The sequence below is a fragment of the Zonotrichia albicollis genome, chromosome Z, assembly GCF_047830755.1.
Source record: "Zonotrichia albicollis isolate bZonAlb1 chromosome Z, bZonAlb1.hap1, whole genome shotgun sequence".
In the NCBI taxonomy this organism is placed as follows: Eukaryota; Metazoa; Chordata; class Aves; order Passeriformes; family Passerellidae; genus Zonotrichia; species Zonotrichia albicollis.
In genome coordinates, this window is record NC_133860.1 from 8,678,839 (window position 1) to 8,699,752 (window position 20,914).

Genomic DNA, 20,914 nt, shown 5'->3' on the forward strand with positions numbered 1-20,914 from the left:
CTCTACCAAGAGTAATTTGTTCCCAGCAGGACCTTTTAGCTACACAGTAACATGAAAGCATCAAAATGCCAGCAGAACATTATAAAAATGAACTGCCCTGGTGCTAAAATAAGCTTTAATTGATTGAGAATTGCACTGAGCCTGACAATCTGAACCATTTATTATTATTTTTCTTTCAAGCTTCAGCTACATGTGATTTAGAGTGACTGAATTATAGTTCCCACATACCTTCCTACCCACAGTGCGTGAAAGAAAACCCACGCACAAATTTCTTAGCTCCAGAGGAGCTGCTGGATACACCTGGAAGAAAATAAAAAAGCTGATTGAAAGTGATGTTTAAATAAAGGTGATGCTGATGGGAACATTCTGAAAAAAAAAAAAAACCCAGCCCTATTCTGGCTGAATGCCATGCTGTGCTGCCCTCTCCTCATCCCCACTCTTCTGTGGACGTCTCTCCCTGTCAAAGGCATTTCCTTAATATCTGCCTGCACAGCACTGGATCCTGTAGGCCGTATGGTGTTGGATGTTAATACTGGCTGTGTATAAATTACCATTCTGTCTTCCCCATTTTAGGTTCTTAGAGACAATAAACACATCCAGTTGACTGTACTCAGCTATTTAAATGAACATCTGTTGCAGGGTCTCCAGCAAGAGATCAATACCACCACCAAAGATCATGGATAAAAACTGAAAATTTTCTGACTGATGGATGTACTGGTGGTCCTGTTATAGAAAGAAATATGTGGAATACAGCACTGGAAGTAGCTGGAAGTAGCTATTGTCAACAGGGTCATCATAAATCATAGAATCACAATTTGGGTTGGAAAGAACCCTAAGGGCCATCTTGTTCCAACCACTGCCATCAGCAGGGACACCTTCCACTATCCCAGCCTGAGTTTAAGATCTCATTCTAATCACAGCCCTGGACCAATTCACTTGCAGCCAAGAGCCAAACAAGGATTTCCATTTAACTCCCAACATCCTAAGGGGAGGAAGATGCTTAAATACGTTTTTGGTTGCATATCCATCTCCCTTCCCATGCCAGCACTGCCTGTAACAGGGCTGTAAAAGGCCAAGCTGCTGGCAGAGGTCAGGGGTGATCCAGGCCCTGCCTGTGGTTGGAGCTTATCCCTCTGGGTGGCTGGTGCCGCCCTTGAGACTCTCAAGCTTCTCTGGCAGCAAAATGGACCATTGTTGTCTTGGTTCTGCACTTGTTTGTAAGCCGAGCCGTTTCCATGCTACCAAACACGACTTCCAAATTGCAATTCCTGCTGCCTGCCAAAGGGGCTAATAAATCCCACTGTCACCTTTCCGTCTTGCCTGGGTAAATTACAAATGCCAGTGGCAGGAGCTGACTCAGCTGATGCCTGGCTGCAGTGTCTGACTGTTCCAGGAATGTTCTTTATTTGTTACCCTAACACAGGAAAGCACGACCCAGGGATTTATGGCAGATCACAGATCCAAAGGAAGGAATTTGAAAATGCCACCAGCTTTATTAATAGCCACCTCTGTGGCCACTTTTCAGGTCAGACCAGAGACTGTGCAGGGATTAAAATCTGAATCCACACTGCCCCAGGAGGGGCAGAAAGGTGTGTCTGGTCACAATGCTATAAGGGTAGAGGTGTCTCTCTTCCAAGTTCCTTGTCCAGGTTCCAGTGGGCATTTCCAGAGTGCCAGAAGAGCAAAATAAAATATGCCTCATGAAGAATGGGGATTTTTGAAGACCACAAAAGCCAGATGGATATTTTTTTTTAATTAATAATTTTTGTCATGGACTAGCATGGATTATTTAAAAAATCATGATGTGTCTGAATACATACTGGCTTTGGCTAGAGGAGTAGCTCAGGTGAAGTAGCAGTTAGACTAGTGGATACTAATGTGTGTAGCCAGCATTGTAATTAGTGCTGTTGGAGGGCATAATGAGGAATGGCTCAAAACCTGAATGTCTGGCTTTCTTGAAAGGTCATGGGAACTGAAGCTGATGGTTAATTCAAGAGGAATATACTTAATTCCTCTGAATACAAAATCACTGCAGAACTGAGATAAAAAGTAACTCTTGTAACTTTTTCTAAATGATTTTCTATACTAGGTCTCTTTTACATCTTGATCATAAAAGCAATGTAAAAATTTGAAGGTTTTAATTAGCTGATAGTTCAGAGGAAAAGTTTCATTTTTACATTTACATCCATTCTTTAATGTGGATTAATGCCACTCACTGACAGAGCAAAATGTATTCCAAAATCTGATGTGCTCTCTCTGTGAATTAATATGCCATATTGCATATTTTTAAAAATATTTGAGATTAACCTTTTCACTTTTTCTGTAAAAATGTACGGCTGAAATAGTGAAATAATTATTAATTGTGGTTTTCAGCATTAGATAATGTGTGATCCTTACTCTGGTCATGGGAAATATTTGTTCATTGTGATGTTACTACTGGAATATTTTCATCCAAAAGAAATACCAACCTTTCAACACCCATTAAAGTGAGTGCTACTAATTCCAGTGCTTTCCTTTGGGAGGTTTTCAAGGTGGTTTTGGAGAACTGGGTGGGAGTTATGACTTGTTTGGAACAGAGGCAGGATCACATTTCTTATTTGAGAGCAACTGCTGGCCACGGAAACCCTTTGACCCCTCTGTGGCTCTGCCAACATCTCAGTCCCCTTGAATTGTTGCTAAACCCAGGGCTCTCATGCAGTGCTCCAAAATCAAACTAATGTTTATTATTGATTATTCCTGTACATGAATCTGGGTCCTGTTTCTTTTTCTCTGCAGAGAGGCTGGGCTTCCACTGCTCTCAGTTACTTCCGGGGCCATGAGCCTGAACAGGACCATAACAATCACACTTAACTTCCTTTGTTTTCTAGGAACATGGAAAGCAGAGATGTCCTCAGCTCTGAGTTTTGCATTTTGCTATACATTTTAGCAGGCTCTGATATAAGGAACTGTCAACAGTAAATGTATAGCACTGCAGCCAAGGCAGCCTCTGCAGTTTCCTTATTCCTTTGAGGCAGACATCACTCCTTTCCCAACAGAGACGATGTCATCAGGGTAAAAAAGGGATATTTTATACACTGGGTCATTTTTTCCCCCATAATGGAGCACGATGGGACCCATAATTGGAGAAAAATTGGTCATGATCTAAGAGATGATGTAATGTGTATCCAGTGTACAGACCATATGTTGTGTTCAGGATATGTCCTCTAATGCAGCTGTCTCCACAGGTGGAAGCCTGGTGCCAAATTGGCCACTGTCATCTCCATGTGGCTGAACCCAACTCAGAAGAAAATAAATGTTTACATCTTAGCTGGATCCTTTCAGCTTCCTTCTCTTTCTCAGTTTAAGACATATGGGTTTGTGGCAGTGATGGGGGACTAGACATTGTGTTAAGCGCTCGATTATGCTAATAAATTCATGGTTTATATCTGCAAAAGAATTAATATTGATAAGCATATGTTTATGAGTTTCGTGTTCAGCAGAACCTTCCAGCCATATACCTATGTGCCAGCACTTTGCAAAATCATGGATCTAGCAGTTTACACAAGCATTGTGGAAACTGTAAATAGGCATGATTTAATTTTAATTTAGGGGGGAAAATGAGGTGTAAAAAATGTGCTCAAACTGTTTACCACCCATAGTATTCTGCAATGCTGGCTGGGGAGTTCTTTGGTTTGAATAACAGCCATGAAGAGTGGCTGAGCAGGCAGGAAGGAAAAAAATCCTGAAGGAGAATGTGAAGCATGTCTTGTTTACCCTGAACCTGTATGATTCTGTGAGTTAACATGTTCAGTTAAGTGTTCTGTGACTAAACAACCAAGAGACAGATCTGCTGTCCCAGACCCCAAATACCCTTGCTTTCAGCTGAAATTAGGATGCATGATCAGTCAAACATTGATTCAAATGACAGGTTCAGTGAAAGATACTTAAAAAAAATTCCCAATCAGGGCTGCCTATCAAAAATGAATTTTTCTAGTTCATTTGCATTAAAAAATAAACTGCATTTCAGCAGGAAGGGCTGTGTATTGTCCTTTCAATAGAGAGTGAGAGAGAGGAACTTATTGCCTCCAGAAGAGAAGTAGAGTCTGACCCCTACCAGATTTTGTCCTCTTGCCAATTCATCTTTCCTCTCATATAGAGTTTCAGTAGCATGGTCTTATCTTCTTTGTCTTTGAAATTTAATGCTAGCTTATTTAAAAAAAAAATAATAAATTCAAACCTGCTTCATTGGGCCCCAAGGGCAAATGATGAGCTCCCATTGGAGGGTGTCACTGTAAGGAGCATGTTTGTGTTTGTGTTAGAGCACTCAGAGTCTCACTGCTCAGGCTGGAGGAGTTTCTTGTGACAGATTATCTCTGGTGATATTTAGCAAGCAGCTCACATGCAACAAATAAAGGCCAGACACGTGTAAGACTGACTGCTTCTGGCAGCTTCATATTAAGATCCATTTTGCCAGATTTGCTTTAGATTTTGAAGTCTGTGCTCCAAGAATGGATGCAGGAATACCCATTCTGAGCTTGTGTCTGTCGTGCTGGAAATGTTATTAAAGCAGGTGGATGCAGCACTTGGGGGCATGGGTGAATGTGGACCTGTCAGTGTTGGGGGAATGTCTGGGCTCAAGGCTCTTAGAGGGCTTTTCCAATCCTTCTCAGACTCTGGAGGGGATCTGTTGTTGTCTGCTGCTTGTTCAAGTGCAGGGTGTAAAATTATTATAAAAATATATATTTTTTTTTCTCTGCAGAGGCCTGATGCTTTAAAGGAGGCCTGCAGTTTACAAGTTAAATTCTCAAAGGGCCTCGGGAATGAGTGCTGACACTGCTCATTCAGCACTTCTGCAGTCTCAGACAGTTTCACTCACAATAAATATTGCAGGCAACCTTGAGCATCCTATGAAAATTTTTCAATAGACATTCTATTTCTCTGTGCTTGCACGGAGCTGGTCTGCTTCCAGTTGTGCAGTGTTGTTGTTGTACTGGGCTGAGGGCAGCAAACAGATTTCTTTTGCATGTGACGTTGGGAATGATGCCTGTGCAAACTCTGGCACAGAAAACCTCTCCTATTTTTTGTAGATACCTTTGTACTTTGGGTCTGCAGCTCTCTTGCACATAGGTCTCTCAGGTGCTGCATCTTCTGGCCGGTCCTGATATAGCAGAGCATGATGAGAGGACACAGAAAATCAAAGACTGACAGAGTGCATGGGCTGTTTGCTGCAGCTCAGGCTCACCATCACTCCAGGAGGAAGAGCTTCTGCTAGGCTCAGGAATTTGGTGCATTACTGCACAGATCTCAAGGGGAAGAAAAATCCTTTTGAATGGAGGGCAGTAAAAGTAGAAAAGCTGAAAGTGTTTTCACCAAAACCTAGGTGACATAAGAATCTGCAAAATAAGTTTCACACCTACAGAAAATCATAGGAAGCCAAATTCTACTCTCTGATAATTTGCTGTTATTGTAAAATGACTCCCAGAGCAACTGAGGCAAATTTCTCTGAGTTTTCAAAGCTATCAGTAGAAATCAAACAGTTCAAATCATTAAGTAAATTTTCCTTCACTTCTGAACTTATTGGCCTTGACTAAGCTGCTGCATACAAATCTGCCAGTGCAGTGTCTTGTGGGGTCTCAGCCTGGGAATTTTGATGTCCATAGGGCTTTTCCTTTACCTGAGAGGGTTTCTGGTAGATCCATCTAGATGGTTCAGTTCCTGTATGGAAACAGTCTCATATAATGTGAGCTTGTAAGGACTGATCATTTAAAGAATAAATATTTGCCCCCCAGAGCTGATGGCTTTTATTTGACCCCAGAGCTGATGGCTTTGACAATAGGGAATCAAACTACTTTTTGTGTTTAACTTGAAGTCCCCTGGTGTATGTATTATTCCCAGTACAGTGCATCCCACTGAGTTATTTCTCTATCCTAAATATTGGTTTTCTTTCCTTTTTTATGGAAGACCCTGAATGACAAAATAGTAGAAGAGTGTTTCCAAGGAAGTATGTCCTTGCCCTCTACCCCTGATTTTCCCTGGATAATCTTTGATCTGACTCGGGGTCCCCCCTATAAGCAAGGTGATAATGGAAGCATTTGGCAGGGTTCAGAAATAGAGGTGTGGGATTTGTGAGAGGCACTGAGGCAGGACAAACCAGGGACTGGGTCCCTGAACCTTCTCTGCAAAGTCAGATGTGTCTAAAGTACTGCTCTGCAGCCTGCAGGAGTTCAGGGTGACCAGCATCACACCTTAAACACTTGTGTGACTTTTACTACTCAAAATCAAGTAAGGTAAAGCCTGCTTTAGCCATTGTCTGTCTTGCCTAAATTGCTGTAGGTCATGCTGAGGACTAGCCCTGTCTTTAAGGACTGTGTTGAAAGGGTTGCACCAAGTTACCTTTGGCCCTTCTTCACATGGAGCACGAGTTACAGCTGAAACAAAGTCCATGAACACTCTGTTTGCTGCTCCACACAGCTGGGCTGCTGGCACACTAGAGCAATTTGCATACGCTGATTTAACTGTTGGAAAATCTATTCACACAAAAATCTTCCTATTCTCTTAGACAATGGATTTTTCCCCCCTCATTTTGTTGTCAAAATCGTTTTCCCATCTGTTATTGGGGCAAAACAACCTCCTAGTCTGGATGTTTCATTCATGGATAAAGCTTTCATTGGAACTTGTTTTAGGGTTGGGTTAGATTTTGCTCCCAAAGAAATGAGCGACAAAACTCCCTGTGAGCTGAACTGAGCCTCTCCTGAAAATGAGGGGGATTTAGAGGAGTTACGAGGGCTGTGGACAAGGTCTTGTTGCTCTGCCCTTTCAAAAGGGAACTGTGTCTAGTGGAGGAACAATCAGAATATTTGTCTCTTTAAATGAATGGTTCTTAGAGCCTGCACTGAGAGGCAGGCTCCCTCTCTGCGGCTGTGAGGCTACTCAGAGCCTCCAATAAATCAGCATGCAGGCACTGAGAGCTCTGTCCTTGAAGGGATGCACAGTGACCTTGCTCATGCTTACTCTGGAGGAATAGGGGAAACAGAGGAGCCCAAATAGTGAGCAGAGTGGCACCGAAGGCTCTGCATTCTGCATGCAAATGCCACAGCACGGGAGCCACGGCACGGACGGCGCGCTGCTGCACAGAATGCAGCTTTCCTGCTAGCCTGACCAGACTGCTGCTGCTGCTGAGCTGCTTTTTCCCTTTTTTTTTTTTTTTCCCTGCAGGGTTCTGAATGAAATCCTCATGATTGTTGCATGCTTGTTCAATAATAGCAAGCCCCAGTCACGTCTCCTTGTGAGCACATTTGGTCGGAATCACTGAGCAGAAGCAGAGAGGAGCTGACGACTATGTGCTTCCAACGCAGGTTGCCGGAGCCCCGTGTTTGCCATTGGCTGCAGTTCTCCGGTCTGTGTGCAGCTTCCCCCATCTGGAATATGAAAATGGGATTGAAGTAGATAATTGCTAGCAGCGGGTTTTCAAGAGAGGCTTAGAGGGAACAGAATGCCTCTCACACAGCACAGGCTGCCTGCGCTGAGAGAGCTCTGAGAGATGATTTTAGATGTTACCCACGTCTGAATCTCCTGGAAACTTTACCATGGAAGCAAGCCATTGCGCACAGTCCCGGAGCTAACATCCAAAAGGGGCAAGGAAGGGGCAGCAGGGTACAAACAATGGGATACCTTGTCCTTGGATTGCTCACAGAAAAGCCAGCAGGCATTCCCCTCCAGCCCCCAGCAAAAAGGGCATGAAGGTGGCAATGAACTGAATTTTACCCAGCGAAGCTTCCGTGGCTTTTCAGAAGGATGGGATACACTGACCCTTCATCAAGCCGGGATTTGCTGGGAAACAGAACTTTGTTCTTCATCTTCATCTGCGCCTTTGCCGTGGTCACCTTGCTGCAGCAGATCCTCTACGGGAGGAACTATCTCAAGAGGTAAGGGGGGATCAGAGGGAATAGGAAAAGTTGTCTGATCAGGCTGAGGGGAGATGGAGCCCCAGGCAGACCATTACAGCAGTTCAAACCACTTCTCAGTGTTTTGCTGATGATAACAATATCTTGTCAGCCTGGGAAGGTGCATCCAGCATCTGTAATGTTTGTTAGGTTATGAGTGCAGGAGAGGGTTAGGCAGAATATAATGTTTTGTGAGTTCCCTGGGTTATGTTTAAATCCTCAGCTGCGGCAAAAATATGGGTTTGTATTCAACTTAAACAGACTCGTGCCACCTGAGTATTTGCCCCTTACAAGGCTTTCCACTCTGTGTAAGTTCAGGCTGAAATTGCTCGTGATGTTGAATTGAAGTAGCATGTTCATTGCTGAAACTTCAATGTCTTTAGAAACAAACATGCAGATGCAGTTCCTAAAATCAATATTAGTGTTCCAGATAACCGAGAGAGCACTTTATTTTTGCACTGCTGTGTTCTCATGAATTGCTGCTGAGACTGCCTCGCTGTAGAGCACATCACTCTTTGATCTGAAAATGCTCTTTTCACAGCAAACACCGAGGGGGCCCTATAAATGTTTAACCTTGACCCATGCAGAGTTTATTTTACTTAAACCTAGTTTGAGAAGTTACAGCTCGCATGATTTTATGAAGATGAATATTTCCCTTACATGCTTTGAGGTAAGTGTTTCAGTTGTGTAGGCAGCTGCTGTGGAATTTTTTACTGGAATTGAGCTGCATTCTGCCAGGAGAGATAAATGGTTTGGTTCTTGCCTTGCTTGCAACTCATGGAGTTGTTTGCCCTGTGCCAAGAGCAAGCAAAATGCTGGCAAATCAGCCAACATTTCTCTCTGGGAGGGAAAAGCAAGCATGATATTGATATGTTTAGACAGGGGTGTTGTTTATCCACAGAGCAATTTGTGTGCCTTGTGTAGCACAAGGCCTTGTCTGGGGGACTCTGATTTTTTTGGGCACCTCAGCTCCAGAAAGATGTGACTTCCTCAGTTAGAAGAAGCAAGAATGAGCAGCAGTGTAGAAAACATGGGGGTTTTTGGCTTGGAGAAAACTGAGGGGAGAAAGGATAACTGACTTGAAATACCCAAATTAAACCTTAGAAGAAAAAAAGCAATAAGTACCTCTCTCTAAACACTCACAAAGTGCTAAAATGTTGTAGCAGGTAAGATTTGGATTTAATCATGATGGGGAACTTTTAAAGCAAATAATTACCTGAGGAGGTATAAAATCTCCACATTTGGGGAGCTTCAGGAACCTGCTAGGTAGACAAGGGTAGTAATAAGCTTTCTCAGTGTTAAGAACATGACTTTATGGGCAGGTCGAGGCCTCATTTTTCCTTATTTTCTCAGTTTTTCCCATTTGTCCTGGAGGCCTGGCAGTCCTACCAATCCTTGCTTTTCTAAGTCAAAATTACTGTAACAGGGTTTGAGAGAAGAAAGTACACACTGAAATGAAAAATGTCACAGTAAAGATAAAATTATGAGAAGATGCAACCAAAAACTCTTCCACTGAGTGATCTCTGGGGCCTGCCTGTGTCCTGCCTCATGCCCTGGGAACCACTCCTGTCATCATCAGGGAATGAAAAAAGGCTGATGTCCAATTCCTGGGATTCTGGGATTGCAAGGAGAAAGTTTGGTTCTGAGCCCTCTGCCATCAAATAGTCTCAAGTAGGGAGATGGGCATATATTTTGTCACTTGGACTGGAAAATATTTTTTTTTTTTAACTCCAGCTTGCAATGATTTGTTTCTTTTACTTTTTTTTTTTTTTTTAATTAATCATGTGAAAATAGTCTCATTAAGAGCTCTGCTAACTCAGTGCAGGGAAAAAAAAAGCACCTCAGCTCCTTTTTGCTGGGAACTGGCAGTACCCCTCTTCCATGGAAATAAAAATGCAGGATGTGGCTGCAAGTTTTTGGTGGCAGAAAGGTGATTTAATCAGCGTCCTGCATTGTTACCACAACAATATTATGAAGGTACCTTTTTTTTTCCCAGCTTTCCTTTCCCTCCCTCTCCCTTAACACCCTGCATTACCTTGTGGTGAGCATTCCAGGGCAGCCTGATTGCCAGCAAGGGGCAGCTGTAACCTTTAATTACTCCTGCACTTCACAAACCTCCGGTGTTAAGCCCCCTGCTAGAAGCTGATTCCGGCTGTGAGGCTCCTTGGACGTGTTTTGACTTGTACCTGGTGCTTTTGGAGAGGCTCCTCGGAGAGGGGAAGCGGGGTATTTATATCCCTGGTGCCACTTGCCAAGCTGGAGCCTGGGGACGCAGCCATTTACTCTCTGGGATTCCATGTGCTGCTTGTTTGGGATGCCCTTGCCTGCATCCCAACACCTGCAGCAACAGCAGGCCCCACGGCCTCCTCCCAGGGCAGCAGGAAGAAATTCCCCCGTGTATTTGGAGAAACCTGAAAATTGCCCTAAAGTACTATTTCAGTAAATGTACAGTGCTTTTAAGTCTAAATATAACACCAGGGTGGCTCTTTTCCCTGCAAGAAGATGGTGGAAATGGGTAAAGGCCATCAAGGCAGGGAAGTGTGACCTGAAACAAGCAGCTTGGGCACAATGCAGGTGACAGCAGAGACTCAGGACTGGTCCCAAAGAGCAGAGTGGAGAAAGGTACCTTTTTCTGGGAGAAGGATGGGAAAGTTTGCTGAGAGCCATGCCACTTACCCTTACCAGCAGGGAATGGGCTGGTTTGATGGCCATGAAATCCCCCCTGAGGCTGTCCATGGGGGCTCAGGATCCTGCATTTGCCCATAGCCACGTTCCCAGAGCATCTGTGGGGGTGGCAGGACTGTGGACAGGAAAGGATGCTCCAGGAGATAAACTCTGCTCAGGGAAATTTGATAAGGGGCCCAGCCTCAGGTCAAAGTTCTCTCTTTACACTTATGGGATGTTAATGAGCTCCTGGCATTGCTGGAAGAAGGGGACAGTGTAGAGATTGAATTTCTAGGCATTCACACATTTTTCATCCACTGTGTAATGTTCCCCGCTCCTTCCTTTGCAGTTTTATGCAGTGTCATTGGAAAGCAGAGTCCTGTCCACCTTCTTTTTTGCCCTTTTTCAGTTTTCTCCCAGGTGGGATGGGTGTGGGTGCTCTCACCAAGGCCAGTGCCTCATCCCTGCAGTTGCAGCTGAAGTTCTCTAACAGGAGAGTCAAACCACAAGCTGCAGAAATGGCATTGGGAAGCTCTGGTCTCTGCAGCTTCTGATCCCCAGTAAAAAGGATGATGAAAAGAGATATAATTAAGGGACTTTAATACCGATCTCTGGGGTAATTATTTTTATTTTAGGATTAATGTGATGATTAAAAATCCACTGCATTGATCTGCTAAAGTAGGTTAAATGCTGTGGTCTTCTGCTTAAATCCAGAGCTGTCTCTTGCTTTTGTATTGACTCATCTTTCCAATGCTCGCCTTTCAGCTGAATTTTCTTTTGAATCAGATGCTCAGCTGAGGGCTGGCCTTTTTTTTGTCAGCTCTTGTTTGGCCAGCAGGGAATAATCCTGGATTACATCAGGAAACTGCCACTACAGTAAAAAAATGTTGAAATCTGTCTTCATCTCCCAACCTGTAGCATGGGAGAGATCAATAGGACAGTCCTTCCCTTTGGCAAGGGAAAGATATCAGAGCAATACTTTGCTATATACCAATATTCTGTTGGCAGGAAATTCACTAAATTCTGGGTGTTTTAAGAGACTCACTTCTGCACACTGAAGAGTGTCATGTGAAGAAGAGAATCTGCACCTTTAAAACCCCTTTTATTCAGCTGAGTTAGGAGAACACGTTTCCAAAACTATTAAAGACCCTGAACAAATATTACCCCAGGGCCTGCCAGAGGGTAAAAAAAGATGGCAAAGAATCATACAGCAAGATTCAGCAAACCTTCCTGTGCAGACAGCCTGTATTATTTGGAAGCTTTGTTTCTTCTAAATGAGAATAAAACATCACTCTTATGTATGTGTGCCCTCTTACTAATATCAGAATCTCATGACTTGAGGAAAACCCACCATTTTTTAATATCTTAGGCAGCTTTTATTCAACACTTGCAAATCAATTCCCAGGCATCCTTTCTTCTTTCCTTATTATATAAGATCATTTGTGATTATTTGTGATCACTTTCTGCACTGCATGGACTAAAGGAAGAAACCCAGAGAAAATGAACCTGAACTGCACATTTCATCTGTACCCTAAATTCATGTCATTCCTACAGCAGGGACAGCAGGAGCTGCAAATGGGGACATGGAGGCTACGTGTGGCCCAAGCTGTATTTTGTCCTAAACTGAGTTTTTTTTGCCCTAACTCCAGCCAGCTCAGGTCAGCTGAGAGTTCCTGCCCCATCTCTGGCCCCATGCTCCTCTGGCCAGCTCATAACACCCTGTGAAAGTGCTAGCCATAACCTAAGACCATCTATTCCTGAGTTAAAACTCTCCTGCCATTGAAATATCTTCCCCAAAAGGCATAATCTGAAGGTCACCTAGTGAGTCATCTCTCTCTGGTCACACTGCTCTGTGCTTCCAGCTCTAACCAGAGGGAATTACTACTCCACAGAAATTACATGTATCCTGTGAGTCATCTGGCTGAATCCCTGACAAGGTGCTGGGAGGTCTTGGGTTTGGGAAGCTTTCTTCAGAGAAGAGTACTGGAGACTTCAGAACAAAGCAAAGTCTTCAAACACTCTATAACACCAAAAAAATATGTGCTTACAGGATATGGACACCACCTTAAAGAGGGCAGATCTAGTTGAGCACAGCAGGAGAAGCTGAGACTCGTGCTGTTCCTGCTACAGGGCATTCCCAAGGCCATTTCATGGGGTGCAGGCATCCCTGCTGGCAATGGGATGGAGGGGGCAGAACCAACAGGGAGCTGATAGATTAATTCAGCTGTCTCCAAAGTCATGGGCTCACAGAATCACTGAATAGTTTGGGTTGGAAGGGACCCTAAAGCCCATCCAATCCCACCTTATGCCATGGGCAGGGACACCTCCCACTGTCCCAGGCTGCTCCAAGCCCTGTCCAGCCTGGCTTTGGGCACTGCCAGGGATCCACAGCTGCTCTGGGCACCCTGGGCCACCACTCTGACAGGGGACAATTTAACATCTACCCTAAATTTACCCTTTGTCAATTTGAGGCCATTGCCCCTTGTCCTGTCACTCCAGGCGCTTGTAAATACTCTCACTCCATCTTCCTTGTTGTCTCCCTTCACGTGCTGAGAGGGCACCCCAAAGCTTCTCTGTTCCAGGCTGAACAGCCCCAGTCCTCTCACCCTTTTCTCTCAGCAGAGCTGCTCCATCCCTCTGATCATCCTGGTGGCTTCCTCTGGACTAGCTCCAACAGGTTGATGTTCCTCCATCCAGAGGCTGGATGCAGTCACCCCATCCCACTTCCCATTCCCTTTCCCACTGCTATTCTTAGTTGCTTTAGGCAATTCTCCTCAATCCAACAATTTTTTCTTCTATACTTAAAGGTTTGGGGATTTTTAACTATGATTTTAATTTGCTTTTAAAGGAGAGCTTCAAGTGGCTGAAATTTTAGAGTGTGAGGAAATGTTATTTCCTGTCCTGTAGTCCCTGGCAGTGCTCCCCATGGCCCTGATGCAGAAAACCATCAGGGTTTATATCCCTGCTCCCTCTATGCTGTATTTCCAGCATTGTTTTGTTCCACCTCTGCTGTTGAGATGGCAAAACCACCCACTGGTCTGGCCTGTGAACTGCCAGTCCTTCTCCACTCTTGAGATGACAGTCAATTAAGGTAATGAGCATCCTTTATTTCAGTGTTTTACATGTGCAAATTCCATTATCCAAGCGTGTCACTCCCTGGTGTGTCACACCATGGTCCTTCCTGACCTCATATCGTGAGGGGTGTGTCCTACAGGGTGGCCTTCGGACACTTGTCCCTTTTATTGTGGCTTTGGACACCCAGCAGCTCCTAGGCCAGTGTCCACACGCCCACCCTGTGGCTGGTTTGAATCATGCTGGGCTGTAGGAGCTCTCCAGAAACTTTTTGCCCTGGAGCAGTGGATTATAAGTGTCCTGCCTACCAGCCAAAAAATGGCCATTGTCCCTACTGATTAATACAGAGGCAATTAAATCCTGATTCTAATTCATGTAGTACCCAGCAGCATCTTCCTTCAGTCTAACTTTGTTCTGTGAAGATCTAGGCCTCCTTCCATCCAAGCAAACAATTCTTCTTGTGTATTTGGCAGAATATCTGGGTTAAATCCTCATTTTACACAGACCTGTTGCCTTGGTATGACACAGTAATGGTTGAGTTTTGCCAATGCCCAGCATTCAACACCCTTTCACCCAACATGATTTAACTGCTGAGACACCTCTCTTAGAGAAGAAATGCCATCAATTTGTTTTATGATGTTTAGAAAAGAACTACCTGCTTGGCCTCTTGGTGTGTGGGCAGGTACAAAGGTCAGTCTTGCCTTCGTGTGTGAAAAGCCAAACCCAGAACCCTGGGTGAAGCCTTTTGTGAAAAGCCAAACCCAGAATGCTGTGTTCCCATTTTGGGTTGTGCTCCACCCTGGGATGCTCCCCACCTGGGATGGATCACAGCCTCGACCACGAACCTCTGTGGCCTGTGTTGATCACCTGCTGCCTTGGTCCTCCATTTTCGACCCTGCTGGAGTTTCCTGATGGTTCTTACACTTGCTGGATTTAGTTCAGGCACAACCACTGTGCAAAGCTTTGTATTTTCTTACTTCCGCTGTGCTTCATTCTTACCCTTGATTGCTTTTTCATTTCATTTCTCAATTTTTAATTCAAGTGTATTCATTGCTAAGCAGTCCATGCCTCCCTCAGGCAAATTGTGGACTTAACCTCTCATTTCTTTGAGGCATGCTTGCCCTCTGTTGCTTGCATCCATTTTGCTTTTCCATCAGCCCTGCAGATAGTTGATGTCCTTTCACATCCATTTTATTTGGATGGGTTTATGCTTTAGTTCTCAGGGTGAATGCCTTAAAAGCAGCCTCTGTCACTGGTCTGGCATTTTCTATCAGAACAAATACAGCCAAAGCTGGGCTTTTGACAGTCCTAACTGAACATCTGAGGCTGTAAATATTTTGGAAGTGTTGCCTAAGTGGCAGGAGAAGATTGTGCCATCCACCTCTGTGATGGAGAGAGAGAATATTTGCTACTCCTGTGCCTGACTGTGAATGCATTTTGCTCCTTGTCTTCAGCCTGAGCCCTCAGGGCACTGTGGGGACACTCGACCTGATGCTGAATATATTGGTGCTGGAAGCTTGAGATGCAGTGCAATTATTTTAGTCAGGTCACTTGTGGTGTGGTGAGATTTGGAACCCATGCTGCATCAGGCATCTACCATCTCAAATGTCAGAATTTGCTGGTATCTTAAAACATTTGGGATTTCCTGTGAGTATCTGTGCTCAGGGCTTGGTTGTTTTGGTTGTTTGTTTATTTTTTTTCTTTACTTGAAAACTACCTCCCTCACTATAATTTCCTTCTGTTGTTGGTTTTGTGCTGCCCCTCAGTATTGCAAATCATGATATTTAAATTATGAATAATTATAATTGTGAATAATTATTGCTAGTAAGTTTGATAAAGTTTATCTATTACTCTTTGGATGTTTATCTTCTAGCCACAGATGAGAAAAGGCAAGATTGTAAAGGTTTGGAAGGTATCCTTGGATGTTCTTGATGTCCTGGTGAACGTTAGATCCAGTTTAAGCCAACCATTTGAATGTGTTTTTTCCTTCTTGGGAAGTCCTTTTAGACCAAGTTTTTTCAGATACTGCTTGTGAGTATCTGATGCAAGATTTAACCCAAATGTGAAATGTGCTACATGAAACAAAACCTTTTTTCTGTGTAATAATGGTTATAATCCAGAAGCTTCCCACCTATGTTTCCAATTTTGCTTTTTGCACTAGTCAAAATATACTCCTCCACCATTTTAATACTATTATTTCCCTCTAACATAAAGAGCCAAACTTGTCCCTGGTATAATTCTGTAAGGCCAAGAGTGTGGTGAAACCAGACGTGCACCTTTCCTATATTGTCCATCCATATTTTGTGTTTTGTGGGGCTCATGTTATTTAATTTCTTCCTTTTGCTCTGAATATACCATTCCTGCTCTTCCACTTATTTTCATACAATTTTCAAAACCTTTTAATAATCTTGTCCCTGTGAGATGGTAAGTGATGAGCTCAGTAATTACCCACTGTCAGTCTATCTACAAAGCTGTAGGTCACTGAGACAAAGGTTGATCTCTATTAAAGCAGCGAGCAGAAGAATGTAAGTGCTTGTAGCAGGACTAAAACTTGCACTTTGCTAATTTCTCTGGAGAAATAAGTATTTCTCTAGACTTGGCTAGTCAGATTCAATGTTTCTTCCACCGAAAGATATGAATTTTTTAATGGACTCACATTAGAAGGAGACCATATTGCTCAAGTCCTTGAGATGGCCCCAGGAATGTTTTATTTATTTGTGCCTTGCCTGGCAGGGTTATGGACCTAGATTACAGGTATTACCTGGCACAGCACAGGTGAATTGGACCTGGACTACTGCTACAGGCAGATCCTTTTCCTTTCCTTTCCTTTCCTTTCCTTTCCTTTCCTTTCCTTTCCTTTCCTTTCCTTTCCTTTCCTTTCCTTTCCTTTCCTTTCCTTTCCTTTCCTTTCCTTTCCTTTCCTTTCCTTTCCTTTCCTTCCCTTCCCTTCCCTTCCCTTCCCTTCCCTTCCCTTCCCTTCCCTTCCCTTCCCTTCCCTTCCCTTCCCTTCCCTTCCCTTCCCTTCCCTTCCCTTCCCTTCCCTTCCCTTCCCTTCCCTTCCCTTCCCTTCCCTTCCCTTCCCTTCCCTTCCCTTCCCTTCCCTTCCCTTCCCTTCCCTTCCCTTCCCTTCCCTTCCCTTCCCTTCCCTTCCCTTCCCTTCCCTTCCCTTCCCTTCCCTTCCCTTCCCTTTCCCCACTTCCTTCTTTTCTTTCTCTCTTTTTCTCTCTCTCTTTCTTTCTTTCCTCTGTGCTGCATCTTTTAACTTGTTGTGCCTTGCATATTTATTTCAAAATTGATTGGGGTGTTTAAAGTGATATTTAACTAATCAAGTAGGCATTTGCCTTGTTCTTGTCACCTGGCTTTGTTATCTTCAGGGACTAAGTCTGACCCTTTTGTCAGGGAAGGGGTTTTGAGCACAGGCTGGTCTGACTGGGCACTGCTGGGCTGGGTCTGATCCCAGTGTCTCACTGTTCACTGTGGTAACTTCAGTCCTTTACTCCTTTTGGGCCCCTCTGATATCTTTTCAAGTTCAGTGTAATTAATCTTGCTTTTTCTGGCCCGTGCAAAAATGCAAAGGGGTCCTTGGTTTTGCTCCAAACCTCCTCTTGCTGCTGTCTCTGCTGGCTGCTGTGCTTCTCCTCACCTGTGCAGCAGTCTGTCACACTGAGACTCCTGATACTCCCCTCACCCAAGCTCCTCCAGCTCCCTGATCCTTTTTAGTGAGTGCTTCCAATCCCTCTCATCTGCAGGTCACTCATGCATACCACGGCTTTAGTTTTATTTTCCGTACACCCCGTGGACACAGTGAGTCATAGTTTCCTTATTTTGCGGAAAGAAGGAACTGGATCTCTGGCAAGATTACCCATCTGACTTTCCAACACCTCTGTGACAGCCCTGCTAACAGGCTAAGGGCACCACTTTCCATTTTCAAAGACAGCAGTGATCATTTAACACTAAAGGCTTCAGTTCCTCCCCCTCAAGGGCACAAGAATTACAAAACAGGGAAACTGAGGTACAGTGAAATTGATTTTCCAGTGACTTTAGGAAGCCTTTACATGGTCTGGGCTGTCGGTCATCAGGACAGAGGGTGGATATGGCTTCTATATCTGAGAAGTGTATATGGCTTCTAGCAGAAACAGGATTATAAAATTACTAATGATGTATATGGAATTAATGAATGTACTATTTGCTAATAACTTCAACAGGAGCTGAAATCACAAAACCTGGATGTCCTGTCACTTCCTAATGGCTTCTTTGTTAGGGAGAGTGCATATAGAGAAGGGATGTGAGAACTGCTGGAAAGCAAGAGCAGGAGAAGACAAATAATAGAGGGAGCTCAGAAAGACAAAAAATTTTGCCTTGTTCTTGGGGACATCCATATCTTCCTTCCCTTCCTCTGCTTCTCCTTCCTTGCCCATCTGTGCAGGCCAGCAAGCTGAGTCAGGTTTTGGCTTAGCTTCACCATTACAAAATAACATTCATTTCTGCCTGGTTTTGCTTGGGCTTGGATTTAGCCTGCCTGTGGTAGATGCCAAATGAGGATAGTTGTAGCTGTCACCTTTTAGACATGAGTGGAAGTCGCCTGCTGCCTGGGATTAAATGGGATGAACTGGTGGTATTTGGGGAATAATTGTGGCAGGAGTGGCAGGTGATGGCCCCACTGGCACTGATGGCTCCTCTGTCACCCAGAGGTGCTGATGACTGTGCCACCTGCACCAAGCTGCTCTTGTGCCTGGGAATCACATGGATCTCTCCTGAGCAGGTTCTGCTGCACACACAGTCATGGATAGAGCCCAGACACAACCTCCAGCTGTGCTTGGAGACTTTTGGGTCTCCTTCTTTCAGCAGCTCCCTTTATACACCTTGCCTTCTGGTTTGAAGTGGATTTTCACCTTTCCTTTCCTTTTCAGAAGGACAATAGGCCCCGCTGAGGGGGGATCTCAGTGTGACAGCAGCACGGGTGCAAAGCTTCTCCCTGCAATTCATCCGCTTGCTCGTTCTTGCCTTGTAGTTCAAACTCCTCATAATTATCTGACATCCTCTGCTATTAAAACCTCTGCTTGTGTAGGAGTTGTTTTTTGTTTGGATTGCAGCAACAGGCTTTCAGTCTTTGCTTCCTGCTGCTTCCTAACAGCCGGTTTTGACAAGCTCTTCAGAGTCACTGCTGCTTTGTTAATTTTCTGGCTTTTCACCCCCTCCTCCTATTATTACTTTACACTGATGTTTATTTGACCACACACTGATTCAACACTTACAGTTACCAATTAGGATCAAAATATTGCTTTGACATTTACCTGAAACTCAAGGCCTCTGTTGCTAAGGCATCCAACTTCGTGGAGTTTCTGCAACGCGAGGCAGAGCATTGCTCACACTTTTATTTGTTAGGGATAAGTCTTGTGATTAATGGTATCCATAACTGACGTACATCTTCCTTGATGAACAATTTGCTTACATTCATGGGCAAAATGAAGGATCTCTGCACTGAGAGGGTTTCTGGTTTTTGCACCTTTTATGAATTCTTTCCTTGCCGTCATCAGCATCACACGCTGGGGACACATCCCAATTTTAGAAGTTGTTATATTAGGGCAAATTGAGCAAATGGCAAAGTTCCACTTGACAATCATTGGCAACAATTCCAAGCTTACACTTAGCTTTCCTTCCTTTATTTTTTTTAAATTTTTTCTTTTTTTCTCTTTTTTCTCTTTTTCCTTCCCCTTTTCTCTCTTTTCCCTTTTTTTCTTTTTTTCTTTTTTGTTTGAACTGTTTGACACAAGCTATGTAAATTACATAGTAGGCCTCGATGTCTCAGTCATTTCCTCAGCTTTCCTCACCTTCTTTTAATCTTTCCTTACCCTCCCTTTTGCGCTGATGCTTTTTCTCTTCCTTTTCTGTGCTTCTGTGCTCTGTGTGCTTTTATATTGCAATTCTGATTCACAGAACCTTAATTTGTTTACCTGTTTAAATGCAGTTACTGCTGAGAGTGAACAGGGTAGAATTTGACTCAAATAGAATGCCAAAGAAATACAGTGATGAAGCAGCTCAAGTCTCTTTTCTGTTTTCTCAGGCTGTTTGCACATTTGGCCAGACAATTTTTTACGGATGCTTACAACTCAAACCTGAGAGGATTAGAAAATTTTGTATTTCAAAAATTAAATTCTCCCAACTCAAGGCTGATTGAAATCAATGGTAAAGCTCTCAGTAATCCTGTTACAAAGAGAATTAATTCAGTGTTTTTAAATGTCTCATCCTTGGTATCTACTCAGTCCTAATACCACAAACCATTATTTATGGAAGTTGTTCTTACTGTGAGAAAGAGATTTATTGCACCACCTTTGTGAAAAATGCAGAGCAGCAGCTTGGTCTTAGTCTTGCAGACTCACAGTGAGACACACAGCCCTGTAAGCTGTACAAAGTTTCTTTGGTAGGGTGTTTTGTGTATTTATAAGTCTGTATTCTGTTAATCCCTGGAGTACCTGTTGGAAGAAAAGCCCTGTGTGGTCTGGCTGGCTCAGGGCTGGACACTTAACTTTAATCTGACCCTAAGCTCAGCTCACAGCTCTGTACTTTGTCCTTAACCACAGAGAGGTGTCATACCCAGATCCCTCCCTGGATATTTTTGTACCTCCATTAGATCCTCATCCTGCCACTTCAAAGCTAAGTATTCCAAGCTGGTCATCATAAGACATACCTGCCATTCCTCAGGGTTAGTCTTGCAATCTCCCCTTGGATCTTACCCAAAATGAGAATGTCCTTTACACTTGGTGCCTCTGCTGCAGTGCACGCCCTTCCCCAAAACCAGCTTGATGAAAGGAGGGCATTAAAAAGTGATCTTACAATTTGTTTTGCTTGATGGACAGATTCACCCCCCTCCACTCTGGAACATTTACTTAGATTTCCTGTCAGCTGTTACATACAGAGTAAAGACATAGACAAGGAAAGGACTTTACTGCATGTTTTAATTCTTCATTTAATCTGCCTGAATATTGGCTATGCTGTAGAAGAGTTCACCTTTGGAGGACACACCAACACCAGCCATTTATCTGGATTAATGCTCTCTATTTCAATTTGCAATCAAATATCGAAGTCCCAAATAGTGAATTTAAATCCAATTAAAAGGCACAATTCCAGCTTGGTTTTCCTATGCTTCTACCCTCTCTCCCAATGTATCATTCAGTGATGTCTTTAACAATTAAAAGATATTTTTAAGGCCATATACTTAAATGTCTTTTACAAAGATATATATTTGAAGAAACCAT

At 43.6% G+C, this 20,914-nt stretch overlaps 1 protein-coding gene across 2 annotated transcripts in view; it reads left to right on the forward strand.

Annotated features, from left to right (window-relative positions):
* Positions 1 to 20,914, forward strand: part of ST8SIA5 (ST8 alpha-N-acetyl-neuraminide alpha-2,8-sialyltransferase 5) — a 72,271-nt gene that overhangs the window by 15,688 nt on the left and 35,669 nt on the right. The window contains exon 2 of one of the 2 annotated variants that reach the window (XM_074532272.1): positions 7,195 to 7,904. In XM_074532272.1, the coding sequence (XP_074388373.1) occupies positions 7,774 to 7,904 (131 nt within the window). In that variant the 5' untranslated portion in view covers positions 7,195 to 7,773. Of the gene's footprint in view, positions 1 to 6,860; positions 7,905 to 20,914 lie in introns of those variants that run through there. The other variant, XM_005490125.4, reaches the window with a different exon arrangement.